The sequence below is a fragment of the Megascapheus bottae genome, chromosome 15, assembly GCF_031878675.1.
Source record: "Megascapheus bottae isolate mThoBot1 chromosome 15, mThoBot2.hap1, whole genome shotgun sequence".
NCBI classification, from domain to species: domain Eukaryota; kingdom Metazoa; phylum Chordata; class Mammalia; order Rodentia; family Geomyidae; genus Megascapheus; species Megascapheus bottae.
Genome location: NC_143523.1, coordinates 53,184,651 through 53,210,842, shown reverse-complemented (window position 1 = coordinate 53,210,842; position 26,192 = coordinate 53,184,651). Strand labels below are relative to the sequence as shown.

Genomic DNA, 26,192 nt, shown 5'->3' with positions numbered 1-26,192 from the left:
GCTAATGGTCTACAGGTAATAAACTGAATGAAGTAGGGAGGGCATTTAATAAATTGTTTACGCTTGCAAGGCTTATCTGTACAAGGTGAGGCTTTGATCTTAAGCTACCAAGTGACATTATACATGAGAGCTGATCAAATTAAAGATTGTTCCACACTTCAAGGAGGAAGAGATGTCTAGTATCTAATGCAAAAAGTGTTAGTACAATTTTTAAGTTTCAACTTACAAGCAAAAAGAAACAATTGCCTGGTATTAAATGTATACATTATTTAGAAAAATTGTAAACTTTAACAAGGTCAATATTTAATCATTCTCAAATGAGAACTAAGAAAAAATAGTCATACTACAATTTAAAAGTCCAGAAAAAGTATAAAATTTAACCAGGTCAATATTTAATCATTCTTAAATGATTAAATAAATGATCCCATGAACGATTAAAAAATAAAAATATAAAAATCATCCCACAACTTAAAAGTCTGAACAGCAAATACAGTGTCTATATTTATGATAAAACTACAGAAAAAAGACCAAAAAGGAACTATTAAATATTATTTTAATTAGTATCACATGTGACCTGAAATGTCTTTGTGACACCTCCAAAAGCTAGACAAAATTTGTTTCTGAAGGAGTATTATCCAAACTAAGTAGAGGGTAACAAGTGAATGATCAGTTAGAATAATACTCACCTGCTCAAGTCACTTTTCCCATGGTGATGATAGTGGTCAGGATGGCTGAGGTGGTAATGCTCCTGTCCAACCCACCTCTGGGGTGGCCTTTTCCAAAATCCTTCCTGAGACTGCCGGACATTTCTGTCTGATCGGTCAAAGCGGTTCATAGTGTCACACTCCACTACACAGATGCAGAAGCAAAAAACAATAAACATGCACACACTCTATCTGAGGTAACTTCATGGCTACATAATAAAGGCTGCTGAAAATTTATTAGAGTACTACTATGTATCAGCAACTATTTTTGCTAGCTTATCACAAAATGAAGTTTCCGAAAGAAAAAACAACTGGCTCTTTTGGTGTAAACTAAATTTTACATTATTCAAAATCAGGTAAATTTATATTATTTTTATATTAGTCATTTCAGTGACTAATCCTGCATTGTTTTAAAATTAGCAAATCCTCTTTGAAATCAACATCATATATTTCCCATGACAGCAAGCAGTTTCAAGTGGCATTCATCACTATAACAAGTTGTTTCTGATTTCAGAATGAAAATGACAGGGGAAAAGAAAAGTAGATTTTAGGAACAGTACAGAATTCGTTTCTAGAAGTGAATGCCACAATTAATTTTCTCCATTTTCAAGAAGTACAAATTTAACTTTTCATCACAAATCATTTTGCTAAATTAAGCTCACATTTTTATAAAGTAGCACGCTTCTATCTGCCTGAGGTAGAGTTTGTTCAAAAAGCTTAAGAATGCTACTGGAAACAAAGCCACTACTTTGCAACAACAAATAGCGTACTCCCTGAAATCCAAACACCACAGAAACTTGAAAAGAATCTAGCTGAAACACCCCAACCAAGCTTCTTCACTTACCCAAATACTTTTTCCTCACATATCTGAGCACTCTTTAGGAGGGTTACTTTGTACAAGGGAGACATTGTGCTACCAGCTGCCTACTCAGACATAGCCACACACAAGGCACTGCCGAACAGGCCTTCCTGCTCAACTCCCAGCCCTCCCTGTGGGAAGCAAGCCCAGCCCGCCCTGTGACTCCATCTTCCCTCATAGCTACTGACTTAGGACTGTTACTAAAAATACTACTAAACCCTAACCCGAGGCACGGAACAGGCTTTCTCCAGTCCAAGAACTACTACATGAGAAAGTTCAAGTATGGCATGTGATTTAAAAAAACTTGAGATATCAACAGAATTCCTGCTTCTTAAAAACAATTCCTTATTTAAAATACTGTTTTACTTAACTGGATTTAAAATATGCTAAATGTTCTATTACAGTACATCAGATAAAAACAAACTTCCAAACGCAGAAAAATGATGCAAATAAAATTAAGTGCATAAATTAAACTTTCATACACACAGAGCTCATTTCCTTCAAATGCATTACAACTTAAGTATCTGTTTAGAATACTAAAACTGTACGTGGAAATTCATTATAAGTGTAAGTGTAGATATATATCTTACAGGGTGGCTTTTTCCTTGTTTTTTAAAGATGGAGTATTTTTTTTACAGCTTAACATTGGAAGTTATTTCTAACAATTGCTTGGATAAGCCCAGATACATATTTTAAAGACTCATTTATAAATAAAACCTAAAATAGTAAAAGGTACAGCAACTGCTACATTTTTTAAATCAATAGAAAATTCAAAAGAAAAATTTAAAAATAAATCTTAAAATTTAGAACTGATTTTAGATAACATAATTTATAAATTCATATTTGTATTATACTCAGCTTTAATTAAGTCTCATAATTACTTCCATTTGGTGTTACTTTAGCTTCAGCAATTCTGTATAACTGATAAAGGGTATGCATACATACATATATCCAAACTTCTAAAGGTTTTGAATTTATATTTTTCTTAATTCACTTCCAAACCATATAATCAGAATCATCCAATATGTTCTTAGAACAGTATAAATGCAGTACACCCATAGAATCAAAAGGCAAGCAAACCAGGCAAGCTAGCCAAGAAGTTAAATATGAGCAGTTAAAAGGAAGTTAGATGTGAGCAGTTATAATGCAGAAATCATCTGCTACTTCTTAGTCTGCTAAGGTTGTTGGTGCTACATGAAGACTCCAAATTGCTTATCTTACTGACATTCTGATTCAACAGTGGGCCTAGCAGCAAATAATCAGTGGAAACAAATAACTACAAAAGACTGCTGTTCAGACTGAGACAGATGGCCTAATACCTATAAGAAATGGTTGCTCAGCCAGGCATGCCTGTATCCCGAGCTACTCAGGAGGCTGAGATCTGAGGATTATAGTTCAAAGCCAGCCTGGGCACTAAAGTCCATGAGACTTTTATCTCCAATTAACCACTAGAAAACCAGAAGTGGCACTGTGGCTCAAAGAGTAGGGTGGTAGCCTTGAACAAAAGAGCTCAAGGACAATACCAGGCCCAGAGTTCAAGTCCCACAACAGACCAAAAAAAAAAAAAAAAAAAAAAGAAAAAAGGATAGAAAAGAAATGTGAAATAACATTAGGGTTGGTTTCTTAGACAAGATTACAGTTCTCTGACACATAAGTAATATAGAAATGGAAAGCCAACAAAATTACAGGATGGAAGAAAAATCAAAATCAGTTTCCAGAGTCTGACAAATGAAGAACAGGACAATACATCTAAGGAGATTTTAGTTCATTTACTTTCTATAAGTTAGAAACAGAGATAATAGCAGTACTGTGCCCTCTGCAGTGATAAAAGGATCCGTATAATAGCTAACTGAAAAAGTGAAAGCTTTGCTTCCTCTTTCCCTACTTGGATCCCCCTTATGCTTGCTTCTTGCCTTATTGCACTGGCTAGGAATTCTAATACTATGTTAAAGAGGAGTAGAGAGAGTGGGCATCCTTGTCTCGTTCCTGATTTTAGAGGGAATGGCTTTAGATTTTTACCATTAAATATAATACAAGCTGTGGGTTTGTCATACACAGCCTTTATTATATTGAGGAATGTTCCATGGATTGCTAGTTTCTCCAGAGCTTTTAACATAAAGGGGTGTTGGATCTTGTCAAATGCCTTTTCCGAGTCTATTGAGACAATCATGTGATTTTTGTCCTTACTCCTGTTCATGTGTTGAATGATATTACTTGATTTGCGTATGTTAAACCAGCTTTGCCTCCCTGTGATGAAACCTGTTTGATCATAGCGTATAATTTTTTTCATGAGTTGTTGTAGACGGTTGGCCAGTATTTTGTTGAGAAGTTTGCAACGATGTTCATCAAAAAAATAGGTCTATAGTTCTCTTTTTTTGATGAATCTCTGTCTGGTTTGGAGATGAGGGTTATACTGGCTTCATAGAATGAGTTTGGTAAAGAACCTTCATTTTCAATTTCGTTGAAGAGCTTGAGGAGTATTGGTGTGAGCTCTGCTTTGAAGACCTTATAGAATTCAGCTGTGACTCCAACTGGGCCTGGGCTTTTCTTAGGTGGAAGTTCTCGTATTGCCATTTATATTTCAGTGCTTGAAATAGGCCTGTTTAGTTGGGTTAGTTCTTCTTGGTTCAGTGTGGGTATGTTAATATTGGCTAGGAATTCGTCCATTTCTTCTAGATTCTCAAATTTGTTGGCATAAAGGTTTGAGAAGTATTCCCTCATGATACTCTGGATCTTGGTAATTTCTGCCATGATATTACCATTTTCGTATGTGATTTTGTTTATTTCGGTATGCTCCCTTCTTTTTTTGGTAAGATTTGCTAAGGTTTTGTCAATTTTGTTAATTCTTTCAAAGAACCAACTCCTTGTTTTGTTAATTCTTTCTATAGTTTTTGGGGATTCCAATTCATTTAATTCTGCTTTGATTTTAATAATTTGGTTCCTTCTAGTGGGATTAGGGTTGGTTTGCTGCTCTTTTTCCAGAAGCTTAAGGTGACACATTAAATTGTTGGTCTGCAATTTTTCCAATTTGTTATTGTAGGCACTCAGAGCTATAAATGTTCCTCTGAGTACTGCCGTGTCCCAAAGGAGCTGGTATTTTGTGTGCTCCTTTTTGTTAAATTTCATAAACTGTTGGATTTCTGCTGCTGTCAGAAAGAATGACATCGCCCCATTTGTTAGGAAATGGAAAGACAGAAAAGATCATATTAAGTGAAGTAAGCCAGACTCAAAGGAACTTAAGCGCAATGGTTTCCCTCATTTGTCATAATCAGTAGAAATCTTGGGCTCTCCTAGCAGAGATTTGCAATAGAGCAAAACCTTGATATAAAAGGCCATATAGTAGGACACTAAATAAAAGAATCCCTAGGATATAGAAACATAAGCCATATAATGAATGATTGTTGTTCTTAAGGTACTATGTTATCTCTCATCTCTTTTGCTGTCCCTTGGTTATCTCATATTGTTACAGTATCCCACTTTGTTACCTGATATATCAGATATATTTGTATTTGGTTATTTGAAATGGGATAGGGAAGGGGGGGAACCAAGATGAGGGGTGGGGGTGCGGGGGAGGGAAATGGGGACCAAGACATGAGAAAGGGTATCTATGTGTGGGCATTAATGCACCATCTATCTGGCAAATATCATGTAACCCTTCTATTAATTACAATGAAAAAATTTATGGAAAAAAAAAGAAAAAGTGAAAGCTATGAGTAGTAATTATCCATTTCTGCTGGCTTGACAACAAGCAAACAAACAAACAATGATATAAAAAGTATCCTAGACTGGTTCTCTTACAACTTTGAAAGTCTTAGAAAGACATGGGATGACACAGGTAGTATTTCTGTCTGTAACAAACCATTATTAGCCTAAAATATAGCAGGGAGGACATACATAGCTTGAGAAGAACATACTTTCAACTGGCACAGGATTAACAGAAATAAAGTTCATGTAACAAAAAAGTACTGAACATGTTTAATACTGAAACAGGAAAAGATATTTCCAAAGAGGGAGATAAACTGGAAGTCGTCAAAGCTATTACGACTTCTTGCATCTCAATACAAAATTACAAAAATGGCCTATAGACACATGAAGAAATGCTCAACATCTCTGGTCATAAAAGAAATGCAAATCAAAACAACTCTAAGATTCCACCTCACTCCAGTTAGATGGCCAGGATCAAGAAAACTAATAACAACAGATGCTGGAGGGGATGTGGCCAGGAGGGATCACTACTACACTGTTGGTGGGAGTGCAAACTCGTTCAACCATTATAGAAAGCAGTATGGCAGTTCCTCAAAAGACTAAACATAGAGCTCCCCTATGACCCAGCAATTCCACTACTTGGCATTTACCCAATCATTCAGGAACAAGGACCTACTAAATCCACTAGCACAACAATGTTCACTGCAGCACTATTTACCCTAGCAAAGTTATGGAACCAACCTAGATGTCCCTCAGTTGATGAATGGATCAACAAGATGTGGTATTTGTACACAATGGAATTCTATGCTGCTGTCAAAAAGAATGACATTGCCCCATTTGTTAGGACATGGAAAGACTTAGAAAAGATCATATTAAGTGAAGTAAGCCAGACTCAAAGGAACTTAAGCGCAATGGTTTCCCTCATTTGTCATAATCAGTAGAAACCTTGGGCTCTCCTAGCAGAGATTTGCAATAGAGCAAAACCTTGATATAAAAGGCCATCTAGCATGATGCTAAATGAAAGTACCTCGAGGATATAGAAACAAAAGCCATATAATGAATGATTGTTGTTCTTAAGGTACTATGTTATCTCTCATCTCTTTTGCTGTGCCTTGGTTATCTCATATTGTTACAGTATCTCACTTTGTTACCTGATAATATCGGATATATTTGTATTTGGTTATTTGAAATGGGATAGGGAAGGGGGGAAAACAAGAGAAGGGGTGGGGGTGGGGGGGAGGGAAATGGGGATCAAGACATGTGAAAGGGTATCAATGTATGTGAATTAATGCACCTCTTATCTGGCAAATATCATGTAACCCTTCTATTAATTACAATAAAAAATATATAAAAAAAGAAATATAGACTGACAGAATTTAACACAAAGTGAAATTTAGTTAGTATTATATAACTTTTGGTAGGATTCAGAAAGTGACTAGAACTTGAGTTTCATGAGGTGATGTGCCAAATACCAAGTTTTAGTCTGCACACAATAAGTGGCCAACAAAAGAAGAAACAACAAAACAACCCAAGACCTAGATGCCATTGGTTCAAGCTTGTAATTCTATCTACTCAGAAGGCTGAGATCTGAGGATGGCAAGCAGGAAAGTCTGTGAGACTTCTATCTCCAATAGATAAGACAAAAAAATAAATAAATAAAAACTGGAAATGGTGTAGTGGCTCAAATGGTAGAGCACTAGCCTTGAATACAAAAAGGTTCAGGGACAGTGTGCAGGCCCACTCACTGGAAGGCAAGAGAACACAAGGGAAACCTTACTGAATAGAGATCCCACAATGTCAGTTACCGGCATACCAAGAGCAGGACAGACTAGAAGGAAAAGAGGAAGGTTTTATTCCAAATATTGTCTCTTTTGCAAATTTATCTTCTTAAAATATTTATCAAATTAGTACATTAGACTGTTCAAAAGTCAAGTGATGTTTGTTTCTCTATATATATTCCTTCTGAAATCGAAAATGTGAGGAAACACTTGGTCATGTACACAGCGTAATAATGCAAGAAAGAAAACAAATATAGCATTGACTCTGTGCTAGAGGGATATACTGTTTTTGTATCATTACAGAATTGTATCTAATACTTAAGACAACCAAATTTTAAATATTTATTTGCAAGTGAACCTATTTATCACTTAATATTGATTCTTAGTTTCAAAGGCTTCATTAAGTCTGTAAATAGCAAATATCAAACTGGTTATAGTTACGTAGCTAAGTAGTTAAGTAGCTCAGACATATAATTCTGGAGGTTTACTAGTGTCCTTACCATTTTCAAGAGGTACATCCTCAGGCAGATCCACATCAAGCATAAGGTCATCATCCTCAAGGTCACATGATTCAAGATTATTCAGAATATCCTGTGAACAAATCCAGATGAAAAAATTCACTATGGGCTGGCTCAAGGGACAAATAATTACTGGTTTTGCAAATATCACCATATAATCTTTGGATCCTTGAGTGTTCACTCTTAAAGAGTATACTAAGGCTCTTTTCTTTGTCTTTTTGGCTTACTGATCATTAGGTGAATTGTTTTGCCGTTCCATAAATCCCTTCAAGATGTAATGCGTTGTCATAGACTCAAAGTCATGAGGCCAATAATTGTGAACTAGATCTCTTTGAGCCCAAATATGCCGTTTCCCTTTGTAAGATGACTATCACAGGTAATCTGTCATAGTAATGGAAATCTGAGACAACTGGCTTATTTAAAATTTTCTTTGTAACATTTTTTTTCTTAGTGTTCCTCCTTCCTAAGTTTCTTTCAAAAGCAATGCTTATTTTCACAATTAAAAAAAACTTACTATGTGCATTAATAAATATTCATTCTGGCCATGAACATGGCTTGGTAGCAGAATACTTGCTTAGCATGCAGGAAAGCACGAACCGTTGATTTGATTACTGGGTACCACATACATAGAAAAAGCCAGAAGTGGTACTTTGGCTCAATGGTAGAGTGTTAGCCTTGAGAAATCCCAAGGACAGTGTTCAGGCCCTGAGTTCAAGCACCAGAACAGGTATAAGTAAGTAAGTAAATAAATAAATAAATAAATAAATAAATAAATAAAGCTATTAATGTTCAAAATAACCCTATTATTTACTAATATGCTTTCTGCATGTTATAAAACGCAAATACCTAGCTCAAAAGGATATAAACGAAAGTAATCTGGTGCCTGTATCCATACTTTTAATAACTTTCTTGATAATATAAATAATCAAAAATAGTGAAGAATCACTCAAAATAATTGACTGTTGTGTAAGGCTACTTCATAATTTCAAGGAACTGAGCAGTCATGTAAAAATAAATACTCAGTAGCAATTCCTTATTTTGTTTCCTGTCTTGTACCAAAACCAACTCTATCTTCTATCAGTAATGTACAACTTCCTTGGCTTGATTCAGCAAGCTCGTTTTTCTATAGTAAGATTAGAATACACCAACTAGTTTAATCAACAAGCATCTACTTGAAAGTTTATGTACAGCAGTCTTTATCAATGTAAAACTCTACAGAACTGAACAGACAAAAACCAGGTTATAAACTGCATCACCTATGGTCCACTACTAGATTTTTGCAATGCAAGAACTAAAATCAACATGATAAAACTACTACTTTAGTGTAAGTAAAAGGGTTCCAAATCTACTAAATTGAGATTATGGCCATGAAAAACACTACTAGAAAGGGAAGAATTATTTTATGACAGATAATATGAATGAAATTATACTACTTCCTATGTCAGGTGTTTAATGCAAATATTTCCAATTTTTTTGTTTTGTTTTGGTTTGGGTTTTTTGCCAGTCCTGGGCTTGAGCTCAGGGCCTGAGCACTGTCCTTCGATTTTCTCAAGGCCAGAGCTCTACCACTTGAGCCTCAGCACCATTTCTAGCTGTTTTCTATGTATGTGGTACCGAGGAATCGAACTCGGGTCTTTGTGCATGCTAGGCAAGCACTCTACCACTAAACCAAACTCCCGGCCCCAATATTTCCAATTTTTATATTGCTGGGCCATCTGAGGTATATAAGCAATTAGAACAATTATTATTTTCATAAAAATTTGAGTAACTACTTATATTAGTTCAAGAAAAGGCCATGTCCCAGAACCTCTTTCCATCATGAAAATAACTGTTGTCCTTAATATATAGTCCTCATAAAAATAAAATATGAACATAGTAATGAGAGATGAACTGGCATTAGGTTTAATGATTTATAAGAATAATACAAGTGTCTCAGTAAATAGAAAAGAATGCTAAATCAATTTTGATTAATCACAAAGAATCTAGCATTCATCTATACTAAAGAATAGAAGAGATTCACAGATACTTTCTAGAGTTCAGTTTATCAGGGCCTGAGTGCTGTCCTTGGGCTTTCTCAAGGCTAGCACTCTACCACTTGAGCCACAGCACCACTTCTGGCCTTTTCTGTATATGTGATACTAAGGAATCAAGCCCAGGGCCTTGTACATGCTAGGCAGATACTCTTCCACTAGGCCACACTCCCAGCCATGCTCCAGGTGGTATTCAACTTTTTTCTGTGCACATTCATAGTGCTTTTATTTCATAAAATGGAGAGTTCCACCTAAGCTGTTTTAGAGACTTGCTTTTTATAAAGTTAATACCAAGTACATCTTAGTAGAGAATGCTTTCTTGAACAACTATTATAAAAACAGTACTTTTATCAGTTTAACTCAAGAGAAAAGTTTCTTGAAGAAAGTCTTCCTGGGTAACAGTAGGGAATTTCAATCAACCCTGCCCAATCTACGTACATGTGGGAAACTTCAACCTTGCCTACCCACAATAAAATCTAGAGTTTTCCACCCTCCCTCATACAAGTCACTCTAGATCACCTTCAATGCCTATCCTCCTCTTCCCACAAAATCTCAGTGTTAGGAATAAACCAATAAATCTTTTCACTCTTGGTATACATGTGTTGCCATCAGTATCAACATCTAATCAATTCTGACAACCACAAGGCACTCTCAACAATTTGACAAATGACATACCAATAAAAACAGATAAAAAGGCTAAAGAGTTAAGAAATTGCTAATTAAGATTTGAATTAAACAATATTATTCAGTGCACAGAATGGACTTAAACAAGACAGAGACACAATTTTATGGTTATTGGAGATCCGATGTGATGAATGGCATTGGTCTTACTGTTGTTGATGAGAATATAGACCAAGTGGGGTGGGTGTTTTTGTTGTTGTTTCCTATTTTGCCATGTGTGAGAGAGTGTGCACATGTACACACACGCATGCATGCACGCACATACACACACACTCACACCTGCCAATATTGGGGCTTGAACTCAGGGTCTCCCTTTTACTTTTCATTCAAGGCTCATGCTCTACTACCTGAGCCTCAGCTCCATTTGATGCTTTTTGCTAGTCAATCTCATAGACTTTCCTTCCCAAGCTTGTTTTGAACCTTAATCCTCAGTTCTCAGCCTCCTGAATAGCTAGAATCGTCACAGGTATTAGCCATCAGTACCCAACTAAGACTAAGTGGTTTGGAGACATACTGAGAAGTTAGAATATGTAAGATCAGACTTAACTAGCAAGTAAGCAACAATAACTCCTTAAATACCTAGTTTTGAAACAGATATAATGACCATTCATTGAAATAAAGCAAAATAAGAAATGCTAATCCCCAAAAAGATGAAAAATAAAAGCAAATAAAAAATAATAATTTCCCCCAAAAAGCAAAATACAGTTTGGGGACCCAGTAATTTTGATTTGCCTTCAGCATTGGAGAACATATTTCCAGTAGATAAATGAATACAGAAGCATAACTTTGAGCAAAAAGATGTGATATAAGAGATTCATTAACTTAGGGCTGGGAGTTTGGCCTCGTGGTAGAGTGCTTGCCTAGCATGCACGAAGGCCCAGGTTCAATTCCTCCGTACCACATACATAGAAAAAGAGATTCATTAACAAATAGATGACAGATGGAAGATATAGAATAATAAGCTTGTCCCAAATATCCTTGCAATAAGGATTCAGGAAAAGGAGGGAAATCAATTAACCTACTGTAAATTTTTTTCTTCACCCATTTAGAAATCATCCACACAGGGTAGGACATACATTATTACAGGAAGACAGGATGCCATGTGGTGTGGTAGAGCCTGGCTAATGTGGGGAGGTTTCTGTCTCATGTTTGTTATGGCAGCTTCAGTATCTAACTTGGAACACCTGCACTTGTTCAGAGCCAATATTCCCATACGTCTGTTTTAGTTAGCAGAGTATGACAATGAAAATTAAATGTACAGTCTGTGGCTTCCAGAGGCCTCAATGGAATTGATACTGTGAGCACTTATTAAGAGAATTGCCGCAGTACTTCCTTGGTCCCTGAAAACTTTTCCATTTCAAGCAGAGTGAAATCTGAGGTGGTGAATCAGTGCTTCCTGCTTTGCCTCCACATTACAGAAAGCTTAAATATTTTTGACATTAGCTTTAATTGCTATCTATAAAACTGATTTGGGGTGTGGACACTTTATTAATTTCATACCCAGATTTATAGTATATATAGATTTGTGAAAATACTAAGAAAATTCAGATACAAAACAATTTATTCATCCCTGAAGCCTCTAATCCTAGCATTCCAGTTAAATTCTCATTTTACCCACCACCTGTCAAACATTCCTCTGTTTATCATCAGTATAGTTTCTCACTTTCAAGAATATCATGCACATATACAATAAGCACCCTTTTGAATGGCTTCTTTCACTCATGAAATACCTTAAAGATTCATCTAAATTATTTTAACATTTGAACAATGAGTTCACTTAAGACTGTAGAGGAGGGCCAGCTTATGAATCCATTAATTAATTGAAGAACATTTTCATTCTTCATAGCTTTTTTTTGGTGTGGGGGGGGCAGTCCTGGCTTGAACTCAGGGCACTGTCCTTGGACACTTTTTGCTCAACACTAGCTCTCTACCACTTAAGCCACAGTGCTACTTCTGGCTTTTTCTGTGCATGTGGTACTGAGGAACTGAACCCAGGGCTTCACGCATGCTAGGCAAGCACTTTACCACTGGGCCAGCTCTTGACACTGTCACTGAGCTCCTGAGCTCAAGTCTACTGCCCTACCATTTGAACCACAGTACCACTTCAACAGCTTTTAGTTTTAAGAAATAAAACTACTTAAAAACATTCATGTACAAGTTTTTGTGCAAATATAAACTCTCATTTCTCTAGGATAAACACACAGGAGTGGAACTGCTAGATGATATAATCAATATATGTTTGCATCTTAAGAAACTCCTTGGCCATTTCTCATAGTTATTATGAACTTTTCACATTCTGTTCAGTAGTGAATGAGATTTCTAGCTGCTTGATATCATCACCAGCACTAAATGTATACTTTTTAAATCTTAGCTCTTCTAATAGGTGTACAGTATTTATTTGGACTCAGAATAATCTGAGTTTGCTAATTATGACTGAATACATCATCACAGGCTATCATCCTTATGTTTAGTATAAAGTGTCTCTAAGTCCCTTATTTTAAGAATCTGTTGTTATTATAAAGGTGATGTAAGAGGGGTTACAGGTAGTTGAATAATGTAATTGAATAAATTCTACTCTACTTTTAAAAATAAAAGTTTGGAGTGAAAATGTAATGTTGCCATGTATACTGGGGATATTTAAGTAAGTCAAGTAAAGAATACATGTTTTTGAATAATATTACCCCTTTTCTTACTCTCTCCCTCGGGTTCTGATAAATGGATAAATTCTCAAGAGTTTATTAGAAAAATATACATTGACAAGAAATCCATACATTAATAAGACAAAAACAAATTATTTTGGTGCTGAGTACTGAACTTAGGACTTCGAACATGCTAAGAATGCACTGTACCACCAAGTTACACAAGAATGCGCTCTACTACTGAGCTACATCTCCAGATCCCCCAAAGTTCCGTTTCTACAAAATCCAGTGATCTAATTAAAAAAAAAAAAAGCTAAGCTCATTCCTCCAACACTGAAAAATCATGAAGCAATTTATAACCAACTTTGTCAGAACTGAATGAAAAAACAAATTTAGTGCAACCAACCAAAAAAAAAAAAAAAAGGACAATGTAAAAACAGGCTTTGAGAATCTTCTCTAGGCTCCTCCCATAATCCCCTTCTCCGCTCCACTGTATACTTGAAGACAGCACACTCCCTCCAGAAACATTGGTTCCAGAGGGCAAAGTTGAAGCCTTTACTCACAAAGAATTATTTGTCTGCCCTAACCAGTCTGAGGTTACCAGAAGTAATTCAGAATTCACTGGGGCAGAAAAGCTTAGGGCAGTCCTCAAAAACAATGTAAGGTAAATGAACTATGAAGAGTCACCTGTGGCAAAGGATGACAAACATATAACAGAATGTGGAAAAAATGGAGAAAAAAAGCCAGGAAGAATTTCTCTCCAAAACTGGGGGTAACCTGGTTCTCCCTCATACTTTTATCTTCATCCTAAACTTGTTTTGTTGTTGCTGTCATTAGAAAAGTGTTTTAGTTATGTGAGAAATTCTTTCATCTTTTCATTCTGAGATGTGAGCTTCAAATCTGTTTATACTGAATAATGTAGACTGAATTTCCATTATACTCATTTTTATAATATGCACTCGTTCTATCACAATATTAACAAAACATAAATATGAAAAAATATACTGATTATCCCATTAGTTACCTGGTCTTTTGCATTAAATTATTTATTGTTATTTCTACCATGTCTTTCTTGATGACCAAAGGCTGAGAGACTGAAATTCTTTTCACAAAAGAATTTAAATCTTAGCTTTCTGGGACAAAATTCACTAAACTTTACTATATAAAATGTTATTGAGTAAATTCTATTTGAGTAAATCATATTAGATTTTTTAAAATAAAAGCTTGGAGTGAAAAGACAATGTAATGCTGCCATGAATACTGGGGAAATTTAGAAAGCCACAAAAATGCAGGACAGCACCTTACTCTCAGTAAACATCTAAGAGAACCTGAGACAGCTTTCCACTTCCTTGGCTCAGTGGAGCACAAAGGGAAGCAAGCACTGGAAGTGTAACCCAGGACAGAGTCAATCTGTCTTTTTATTTTTGTCTTTTAGGGTTTGTCTCCTGCTCAAACTTATATATATATTGTGTGTGTGTGTGTGTGTGTGTGTGTCCTTCCTCTTTTCTTATAATTTTGATTACATTTGGCTTATGACATTCAAGGAAATATTCACAAAACACTAAGTAACCACAAGCCAACATATCAGGCATGCCAGAGCACACATGACTAAAACAGAGATTTATTGAAACATATCTGAGGAAAACCTCAGCTCTGAACTTACTAAATGTTGATTTTTTAATTTTTATTATAAATGCAAAGAACCAAAGGAAACCATCAATAAGTAGTCTCACCACTAATCCCATTACTAGCAACACCAGTAAAGTATGAGAATTTCTAAAAAGGACCTCCCCAAGACTAATAGGACAGAAAAGACAGAATCAGTTCAAGAAAAATCTAACTACAACTTCTATGTATACAAACAAAAGAACTGCAAACAGAATCTTGAAGAAATATTTATACTAATGATTTGAGTGTGAATTGTTTCCACCAAACCTCATGTGTTTTTTTGGTTGTGGGGCTTGAACTCTGGGCCTGGATGCTGTTCCTGAGCTCTTCAGCTCAAGGCTAGCATTGAGTCACAGTTTCATTTTCCTCATGTTAAATTTTTTTCCAACATAACATTTCTGAAAGTTAATGGGCCTCTAAGATGTAATCATGCCAAAGGTGTACCACCCTCAGAAGGGGATTTGGGTACTTTCCACACAAATTTAGTTATTTAGAGAGCCAGTTGTTAACAAGGTAGCACCTGGCACCTAGCACCTGGACTCAACCTCGTATACTCTACTTTTTCAGTGTGTGGCTGTTCCACCTTCTACTTTTCTGTTCAAGTTGATCTAACATGAAGCCTTCACCAGAAGCTAAAGGATGTTGACACCAAGATCCTAAGCCTCCCTGCCTGCCTCCAAAATTGTGAACTAAATAAACCTTACAAAAGGTGATATGTAGCTATAACAAAATATTACTCGGTCTTTTAAATGCCCACCCTAGGACTCAAACTCAGGGCCTGAGTGCTGTCCCTGGACTTTTGTGCTGAAGGTTAGTACTCCACCATTTGAGCCACCACTCCATTTCTGGCTTTTCTGGTAATAAATTAGAGATAAGAGTTTCACAGACTTTCCTGTTTGATCTTGCTTCAAACCATGATCCCTGGATCTCCCAGCTTCCTGAGTAGCTAGGGTAACAGAGTGAAGCTACTAGTAGCCAGCTCACTACATAATCTCAAAGAAAAAGGGTCATTCTTAAGGACATTGTTAAATGAAATAAGGTATCTCACAATGACAAATACTGTATGAATCCACTAATAAGATGAGTGCAAAGCAGTTACATTCACAGAAACAAAAACCAAAATGATGGTTATCAAGAATTAGGGGAGAAAAAAAAGAATATTCAAAATACAACAGGAGTATGGTGGTTATCTCAGACACAAAGTAAGGCAGGACTAGAATGGAGAATTTGAAACCAGCCTGAGATATATACTGAGACTCTGCCTTAAAGTAAGAACAATAATATCTAGCCTGTATTATAAGAAGGTTCTGGATATTGGTTGCATTAACAATTTGAATGCTAAAGTTATGAAACTATATACACCTAAAACTGTTTAAGATGGTAAATTTTAACTTGTTTTACAATTAAAAATATCAAAAACTGGCAAATCTTAAGAATTAAGAGCAAAATTATAAAGATGTAATTTATAATTACTGCATTCCTATTGGAACCAGATACTGTGAAAATTGTTCTGAAAGCTTCATTTGTTCCTCAAAAGAAAACAAAAGGCAACCTTAGTAGGGAGTTTCTATAGCCAATTTGAACCAGAGAGAGAATGAGCTTGATCAAGTAAAATTTCAGGCCACAGAGGAAAAAAAAACCCACAATCAAGAAAAACAAAGCCTAAGGAAATTTGAGGACAGAAATAAAATATCTATTAATCAATATTTTTGTTAAGAAAGAGATTCGCATAAGTGAGAAAAAGGATATTTGAAGTGAGAGGGACTAGTCATAATGTCTCATGCCTATAATCCTAGCTACATAAAAGGTGGAAGGCCTAGCAAAAGTTAGTGTGATTATCTCAAAAAAGAAGTCAAGAATATTTGCTCACATCTGTAATTGTAAGTAGATAAAAAGTATAAGCAGTAGGCTTGCCAAATAATGTTTTATATAAAAACTATTTTGAATATATACAAAGATCCAAAGGAAATCATACATTAGATTCATAAGGAAGATAATAGTAATAAAGCAACAGAAGGCTTAAAAAAAATTCTGAAGACAAAAAGTCTGCCAGTTGAAGGCAGTTGGAGATGCGGCGTAGATAATAAACTAAAGACAGCTGAAAAAGTAGCTCAAGTAGTTGACTGCCTAGGAAGTTCAAATCTGAATACAGAAAGAAGACAAGATGAGATGAGAAGACTAAAGCTTTCTAAACTAGAAAAAAGCCACAGTAAATTATAGATATAAACAGCAACCACACAAAGACATTATTCAAACTGTTTAAAGTCTAAGGTTTTCTGAAATCAGAAAGAGAAATGATGTCACATGTCAGGAACCCACAGTGAGATGAACAATGACACCGTCATCAGAAAGCTTACAGTCCACTGCAGTGAAATGATATCTATGATATCTATAAAGCTGTCAACTAATGATGAAAGCATGAACTTGGATCATTATTTCACATCACAAACAAAAACCACAAAATGGAACAATGGCCAGGCCGGACTCAGTGCTCACACTTGTAATCCTAGCTATTCAGGAGGCTGAGATCTGAGGATCAAGGTTCAAAGCCAGCCTGGGCACAACAGGATCTGAGACTCACCTCCAATTAACATCTAGAAATGGGGCATGGCTCAAGGGTAGGGGTGGTAGACTTGAGCTGAAGAGGTTAGGGACAAAGCCTAGGCCCAGGGGTAGGGTGGTAGCCATGAACTGAAGAGCTCAGGGACAGTGCCCAAGCCAAGTTCAAGCCCCATGACCCAAAAAACAAACAAACAAACAAACAAACAAAACAAAACAATGGCCTTAATATTAAAAGAAAAAAACAACATAAAATTCTTAGAAGAAAACATAAGGGCAAAGGGCAAATCTTCATGACTTTTGTACTTGGCATTGAATTTTCAGGACATGAAATCTGGATTATAAATAATAAAGGAAATAATAAATAGGATTTCATTAAAACTTTTTGTGTACTTTCTTGAAATTACAAGGAAAATTAAGACAGCTAACAGAATCACAGAAAAATCTGTGCATCATATATCGGGTGAAACCAGTATCCACAAATTCAACTATGAAATTCTTACAATTCAACCATGAAAACGAGCCAAAACTAGGCAGAGGAGCTGATATTTCTCTGAGGATATGCAAACAGCTAACAGGACATCATTTGAGAAATGAGACCAAAAACACTACTAAATACAATTTACCACCCAGAAAAATAGCTATTTAAAAAGTAGGAGCAAAGAATGTGGGCAGATATGTGGGAAAATATGAACTTTCATATATTGTTAATAGAAAAGTAAAATAACTCAGCTGTTAGGAGAGTTTGGCAGTTCTTCCAAAAGTTAAACATAGAATTAACTGCCATATGACTCAGAAATTTTATATGTACATATAAAACCCCTCAAATTTAAAACAGGTGCTCAAAAACAGACTGTATTACTCAGCTTTATAAGAGTGATTGCTGATACATACTACAACATGGATGAATTTTAAATCATTCTACTATTCTATCTTTATGTAAATTATGTACATCCATTGAGGCAGAAAGCACACTAGTAGTCTCCAGAGGTAGAGGGGTTTAGGGTGGGTAGAAATAACTACTTAATGTGGTTAAAGTTCACTTTGGGATGTTGGAAGTGTTTTAGAACTGCCAGAGATGGTAGAGTTCCTACCTTGCAAGGACAAAGCTGCCTTCCACATCCAAAAAAATAAAAAAAGTTTTCAAACTACATAGAGATTGTTGGTATGAAGTATTTCAATGAGCTAAATGCCACTAAAATATTTTTATGTTATGTAAAGTTCATCCAACTTAAAAGAAAACTTTTTAAACTTAAATTAGTGCTCAGGTAACTTATGAAATCACTTGAAAATATACCTTTGGTTAACACTGCAATTCTATACACATCTGTTATAAAAATAGAAAAATGACACAGCCAATTACTGAATTATCTGTAATGGCATAATATATTTCTACACGCATATGGAAGGTAAATATATTCATATTTGTCTCCTGTTTCTAAAAAATGGCATAATTATTTCAGTTTAAATTAAACATTCATATCCCTTCTTTTACTAAGTCCTTATACTATGCTACTCTTAGGTCGTATGACTATTATTTAGATGTTTGGGTTGTTTCCAATTTTCCAAAATTACAACTAATGCTTCAAGGAATCACCCTAAAAATAAAAAATAAAACAATATACATAAACTTAACTATTTCTAGTTAATGACATAATCCTTCTGAAAGAAAGTAATCTGTTAGGGAAAAGAGGAACTAGCCTCCACACTGTTTTCAGTAATCATAAATATTGTTGATGAAGGCATTATTATTCTGAGACTTCATACATAATAATTCCATCAACTTTTATATTTACAGTAGTTTTCTGTACCCCTTCAACAAGTTTTGGTTGGGAAAGTATTTCCTAGCTCGACATAATATCCATTTAGGTAAAAGAAAAAAAAAGCAACCACTTTACATAAATAAACTTGCTTAAAAAATTAATTTTCATCCCCATCTTTCATCTTCAAATGTCATAAAATTAAATTTCATCAAATCAATCTATATATATCTATACTCTCAGTATTTATCACTACCCCAATTGAGATTTCACCTAAAGTGCATGGGTCCTTCGGTCCAGGAGTTTCAGAAATGTCTCTTCTGTAGCCCATGACCATGTTAGCCACTCAAGTACATGATATTAAGCATTAAATTCAAATAAAGGCCTTTTTTATATAAATCTTTGACTAATCTACTGAAATACCATCCCAGGCTACATCCTATATCAACCCAACCTTTTCTTCCATTGTGTAGGAATCAAAGTTAAAATAAAAATTAGTCAGCTTCATATCATCAGAAAGAACGACATCATCCCATTTCTAAGGAAATGGAAAGACTTGGAAAAAAAATCATATTAAGAGAAGTAAGCCAGACTCAAATGAACATAGGCCCAGTGGTTTCCTTCATTTGTCATAATTAGTATAAACCTTGGACTCTCCTAGCAGAGGTTTACAATAAGCAAAACCTAGATACATAAGGCCACATAGGATGAGGCTAAATGAAAGGACCTTCAAGATATACAAACAAGATTGTTTCTATACCTTGATTGTTGTTCTATTAAGAACTATATTATTTCTTTTTTTTTTCTTTGCCAGTCCTGGGCTTGAGCTCCGGGCCTGAGCACTGCCCATGGACTTTCTCAAGGTTAGAGCTCTACCACTTGAGCCTCAGCACCACTTCCGGCTTTTTGCTATATGTGGTACCGAGGATTCGAACCCGGGTCTTCATGCATGCTAGGCAAGCACTTTAACCACTAGGCCAAACTCCCAGCCAAACTATATTATTTCTCATCTACTGTATTGTCCCTTGGTTATCTCATATTGTTACAGTATCTTATCTTGTTATCTGATATATTGTATATATGTTTATTTGAAAAGGATAGAGAAGGAGGAAAACAAGAAGAGGGGAGGAGGTGGGAGAGGGAAATGGGGACAAAAACATGAGAAAGGGTAGCAATGTTTGTGAAGTAATGCACCTTCTATCTGGCAAATATAATATAACCCTTCTATTAATTACAATAAAAAATTAGTCAGCTTCAAAATTAGTCAGCAAAAGATAGTTCAGGATATTGATGAGAATGGGCCACAAAGTGAGGCAACTGTTTTATACTATAACCTCTGATTTCAGTACAATCCTGATTTGTTCTCTCCACTACCTTCCTTAAAATCAGAAGCCATGAATAGTACTCTCCAGTGCACTATAACAACCTTTCCCACCATGGGTGGCTTTGAGGCTAGTGGTCACGGCTCAGACTGATTGAAACCTAGTTTGGTTCAACTTCAGGGGCTCCAGCATTCTCTATGACTTTCACTTATTGTTTTTACAGGTAATAATTATCAATGAACTTCTTTTTTTGTTTTTGTTGCTGTTGTTCGTCAGTCATAGGGCTTGAACTCTGGGCCTGGGCTCTTCAGCTCAAGGCTACTGTTCTACCATGGTGAGCCACTTTGCCACTTCTGGTTTTTCGGGGGTTAACAGGAGATAGAAGTCTCATGGACTCCCATGCCCTAGCTGGCTTTGAACCACAATTCTCAGAACTCAGCCTCTTAAATAGCTAGGATAAAGGCATGAGCCAACAGCGCCCAGCCTGAACTTCATATTTAATTGTTTTTTTTTTTAATTTTACAATTCCTTTTGTATCTAGGTGAGGCGTTTCCTGAAAAGCTGGGCCTACTGCCCTTTCCAAATTCCATCCCTTAACTTTTTTTTTTGAAGGAAAAAAATTTCATTTCCATCCCTTAATTTGTATCTTCAGTAACAGATCACAGTCAAACATTTCATGTCACAAGTGATTGGGAAGTTACCCCACAATCACAGGTTCCTCAAGTCTACCTTTCATCAGTTTTTCTTATACCAAACCACAATCCAGTGCCTAGGAGTTGTTCTAACAAAAGCCCAGGATTTCTACAACTATCTAGAATTATACGAAACACATCACAAATTAAAGAAACAGAATGTCTTTACTTCGAATACCAGCTGCAAGTTGAGAAGCTCCCAGGGTACCTGTACTTCTGAACAACTGACTACAAATTCAGAGGTACTTATTTCTCCCTTGGGTGTGATAATTTGCTAGAATAATTCATACAACTCAAAAAAGCAGTACATTAATAGTTTTATTATAGCAAAAAAAAAGGATATAAATCATGACAACCTGAAAATGTGACAAACAGCACAAGTTCTGAGATGAGTCCAAATATAAACCTTCCATGTCTACACAAAACCAGCCCAGCCCATGTCACCCTTCTGCAGCATGACACATAATTGCACACACACAAGAATATTATTGACCAGGTATAACATGTGCAAGGTTTTTATTAGTCATTCTCCTTACATAGACTGAACTGAATTATTGCCCACATGACAGAACCAATCTCCAGTACCTTTTTCTTCCTTCCCCAAAAGTTAGATTATACCATATGGCTCAAAACCCAGTCCTCCACATATTTGGTCATTCTGACGTAACTTGCCTGCCCCCATGCTGTCACCTGATTAGCATAAGCTAGCAGGGCCCACCAAGAACAAAGATACTTCTGTTACTCTAAAAATTCTGAAGATGGATAGAGGCTCCCACACAGGAACCAGGGAGAACAACTAATTGAACTCCTTATTGTACATGAGAGGACATACCCCAAGACAAAACAAGACAGGAATCAAGACAGCAAAGGAAAAGATGCACAGATCAGTGAATAGAACACATAGTTCAGAAATAAACCCACACAAATACCGTTAACTGATTACAAGAAAGGCACACAAGTATTCCCTGCAGAAACGTCTTTTCAACAAGTAGTGCTAAAACTCACAACAAAAACACAAAGAAGTCAACCCAAATACAAAAATTTATTCTAAAAATATATTAAGCATATGCCCTCTATAGCATAAAAAAAATCAGATAGACACTTATAATCGTAGCTAATCAGTAGGCTGAGATTTGGGACTATATTCCAAGCCAATCTGGGCATAGGAGTCTGTGAGACTTTTATTTCCAATTAACCAAAAACAAATCCAGAAATGGAGTAGTAGAAAACCAGTCCTAAATGAAATGGCCAGGCAAGAGCCAATACAGACATTAAAAACGTACTATACTAAACTTAATTTCCTGGTTTTGATCACTACCCCATGGCTAACATTAGGAGATGAGAGATGAAAGTTATACTCCAACTCTATTTTTCAATTTTTCTCTATAAGTCTAAATAGCTAAAACTAAAAAGCTGTAAGATGAAACAAAACTTTAAGTCATTCTTACATAGAATATCTGAGTAGCAAAACATTTCCTATTGATTACTTCACACTAACCGGAGTTAGTCAACCCCTGAAAACAAAGGAAATCTCAAAAACAAATAGTAATAATTTAGGAAATTAAAGCTTTTCAAAGAAAGATACTATATTTTCAAAACAAAAGTTATTTCTGCAAGTATTAAAAGCAAGAGGCAAAGAAAACAAGTTACATTACAGGGCAGAGAAAACTTTAAGAGCTTCAGAGCTGGTAAAAATCTCTAGTCACTTAATGCAAATCATAAGGGAAGAACAGTATATATATATATATATATATATATATATAGAGAGAGAGAGAGAGAGAGAGAGAGAGAGAGAGAGAGAGAGAGAGAGAAAGAGAGAGAGAGAAAAAAATAAAAAGCACCAATTGTAGAACTAGGGTCAAAATTTTGGGTTCCTTTGTAGTCCATCTAATATTCTCATGCTATTTTCTACTTCATTAAATCCAGTTAAAGATTAACTTTCCATCTGCCTACATGAAACCAACTTAAGCTCCTAAATCAGCAACAATGACAAATACAGATTACCTGGTTCCTAAACTAGAAAAGAGATGAAAGATTAGGAAAATACCAACTAAAGGACACTAGAAACAGAAGAGTCTGCAGACAGTATGTTCTGGCTTTTGCTTTGTCACAGGACAAATTTTGGTGATGATGATGATGATGATGATGATGATGATGATGATGATGATGGTGATGATGACAACAACAACAATAGCAGCCTGAGTTTAAAATTTGCAATTACTATTCAGACAAAACAGTAACTTCAACTCTTAAATTTTTTCTAGTTTGTGAAAATCATTTAATTTCTCAGCTTCAGTGTACCAGTTAACTACATGCTATCTGATTCAATTCACAGAATTCACAAATGTTTCCATAAATATTATAAATCTACCTTGTGCCTGGTTCTATGCTCCATAAAGGAGATGTGATGAGAAGAAAATTTACTTTTACATTCACTAATTTTTGTTTTGAACGACAGTCTCTGACTGGGAAGTATAAAGTTTAATTTGTGAAAGTACTCAAAAAAAATATTCTACTCACCATCTCACATATAGGTACACTAATATTTAACACATCTGTCATATATTTCTAGGATGTGATTTGTATACATCATCTGTCCTTCTGAGATACCCGATTTTCCTTCCTTCCCATATTATTTCTCTAGCTTTTTCCCCCTACTTGTATTTTTTTCTTCACATTCTTAGCAATTCCCCTATTCTTCCCACACATCTCATTTTAGTGGTACTCTCAGGATACATGCTGGTACCTATAACTAAAATGCAAAACTTCTCAATTCCTTGGCCAATAAGCTAACTTTGTACCCATTATTCAAAACTCAATTCAAAATGTTCTTCTTTGAAACTTGATTATTATTTTCCTGCCCTCCTCCATCTATCTCCTTCCTACTCCTATACTTATACATGTATATGAAAAGATAACTTGTTATTTCAAGACATTATATGTACTAATCACATCATATCACTTATAAAATCATCTTGTGATCATGTTTCTATCTGTCATATTAGGATCTGAATTCATTAAAAATAAAACCTTTTCCACATCAGTGTCCTCAGAATTTATGTGTACTTGCATCATCATAGTTCAAAAAAGTACTAAATTAAACTTCATATTATACTTAATTACATTAATATTGAATGAAAAAATGTTTTAAAGGGTCACAACTATATTTGGCAAATCTGAACTTTCTCCAAATATAAGAGTTATATTAATAGGAAAAAAATGAACCTATGCTGATCAGTATATATGTAAAGCTTTACTACTCGGGGAAAAAAACTTTTGAGAAAGTTTCTTCATCTTACTGTATCCCCTCATCAAATGTGTGGAGAAGTTCACTTCTAATTCTCTGTGATTTGGTGGTCAAGCAAAAGTGGAAGGAACAATAGGAGTTTGAGATTTTGATTTACCTATGTTAAGCCCGTCTCAACTTTCTGTAAGCCGTCCCTCCACTATCCCATCTGTGCTAGCATCATATTTCCAGCAAGCTGCAGCTTGCTATTATGACATGTGATACCTTAGAAACTTACTCTGAAAAGACACTATGTCACAATGTATGTGAAAAAAATCCTAAACAGCAATAAACAGTATCTTTAAGTGTTTCTAGTTTTTTTTTAACTAAATGGTAATGGTTATCAGGTCATCAGGCATCCATTTTAACAAGTGTTTATTAAAACATTAAGTATCAGAACCCTAAAGCAGAAATGAGTTACCAAGTATACATTAGTCAGTCAGAGGTAATTCATGCTTATAATCCTACCTACTCAGGCAGCTGAGGATCATAGTTCAAAGCCAGCCTCCACAGGAAAATCCATGAGACTCTTATCTACAATGAACCCCAAGTAACTACCAGAAAACTGGAAATGGAGCTGAAGCTCAAATAGGTAGAGCACTGGCCTTGAACACAAAAGCTCAGGGACAGCATCAAGGCCCTGAGTTCAAGCCAATGATCCACCAAAAAATTAAAATTAAATAGAAAATTAAAATAAAATCCATACTATATTCAAGGTGTGTAGCAGAAACTGGAGAGCAAAGGTGTTTAGACTAAAAAAATATAGTGAGAACTGAGCAAAGAGAAATTATGAAAATAAAAAAGAAATTAACAAGTTATACTTCCCGTTTCAAATAATCTAGAAGAACAAACAAAAGCAGAAATGTTACTCAACAATTTCTTAAAGTGAGGACATGAGCTTTTTTCCCCCTACAGTCAATCCATTATAGAATTTAGTAAATTCCAATTATCTTAAGAGAAAAAAATATTACAAAACATTAAGAACAAAATGTTTGTAATATCTCAATCAAGTATAGTGGCACAAGTCTACAATCCCTGCACTCAGGAGGCTGAAGTAGGAGAATATTTAACTGTATAGTAGAATATAAACAGGTGCCCTTGAACCTTACTTGAGAGCCATGATGATTGAAGAATGGGGGGAGGGTCTGAAAAATGTTGCAAAAGTAGCTGTGAAAGATTATTTGTGGCTTTACAAAAAGTAGAACATTTAACAATTTCATGTATCTTTTTTGTTGGGGGGGGATTGCTTTGGGAGGAGATTCTTTTCCCCTAGTCTTTTTGAAGTAATCTCACTTTCTATGTAGTTTAGGTTTGCCTTGAAGTCAGTCTTCTTGCCTCAGCTATCCACTAGGATTGCAGTCATGTGCTATTACATAGGGCCATGCTGTCACTTTTTAAATAAATGCAAAACTGTGTTAGTAGCTACATCCTCTTTTGTGTGTATGCTGGTACTGGGGCGTAGACTCATGGCCTTGTGTTCTCATTCACTCACAGGTGACACTCTACCACTCCAGTTCCTCATTTCTGCTTATTAACTGGAGATGAGAGCCTCATGGATTTTTCTGCCCAGGATGACTTAGAACTTCAATCCTCAGATCTCAGCCTTCCGAGTGGCTAGGGTTATCACTGCACAGCCCCTGAATCATTTTACAGAGATAACAATCATCATTTACCCTATACTTGTTACGTCACATAATGAATCTGAATGAATAGGACTCATATAGAAATATAGCAGACTCATATAGAAAAGGAGGGGAACCATTTCACCACACAAAAAAAAGAGAGAGACAAACCTGAATAAAATCAAAAGGTCAGCCTTGAAAATGACCCTATGGACCACAAGTCTAAACTTGAGATTTCACTGTAAACCACAGGGACAGAAGTTAAATATCAATAACCACCATGAAACTCAGCACTAATATAGACTTCATAGTAAAATCCGGGCTGAAGGAGAACATATATATATATATATCATAAAAATGATAATTTTA

The 26,192-nt window shown here is 35.5% G+C and overlaps 1 protein-coding gene across 6 annotated transcripts in view; it reads right to left on the bottom strand.

Moving 5' to 3' along the window:
* Ccser2 (coiled-coil serine rich protein 2) overlaps positions 1–26,192 on the bottom strand; it is a 123,362-nt gene that overhangs the window by 49,898 nt on the left and 47,272 nt on the right. For 4 of the 6 annotated variants that reach the window (XM_090346699.1, XM_090346700.1, XM_090346701.1 and 1 more), the window contains exons 4-5: positions 7,547–7,637; positions 687–849 (exon numbers count right to left, since the gene is read on the bottom strand). In XM_090346699.1, coding sequence (XP_090202825.1) covers positions 687–849; positions 7,547–7,637 — 254 coding nt within the window. Of the gene's footprint in view, positions 1–686; positions 850–1,548; positions 1,739–7,546; positions 7,638–24,319; positions 24,392–26,192 lie in introns of those variants that run through there. The other 2 variants (XM_090346702.1, XM_090346704.1) reach the window with 2 other exon arrangements.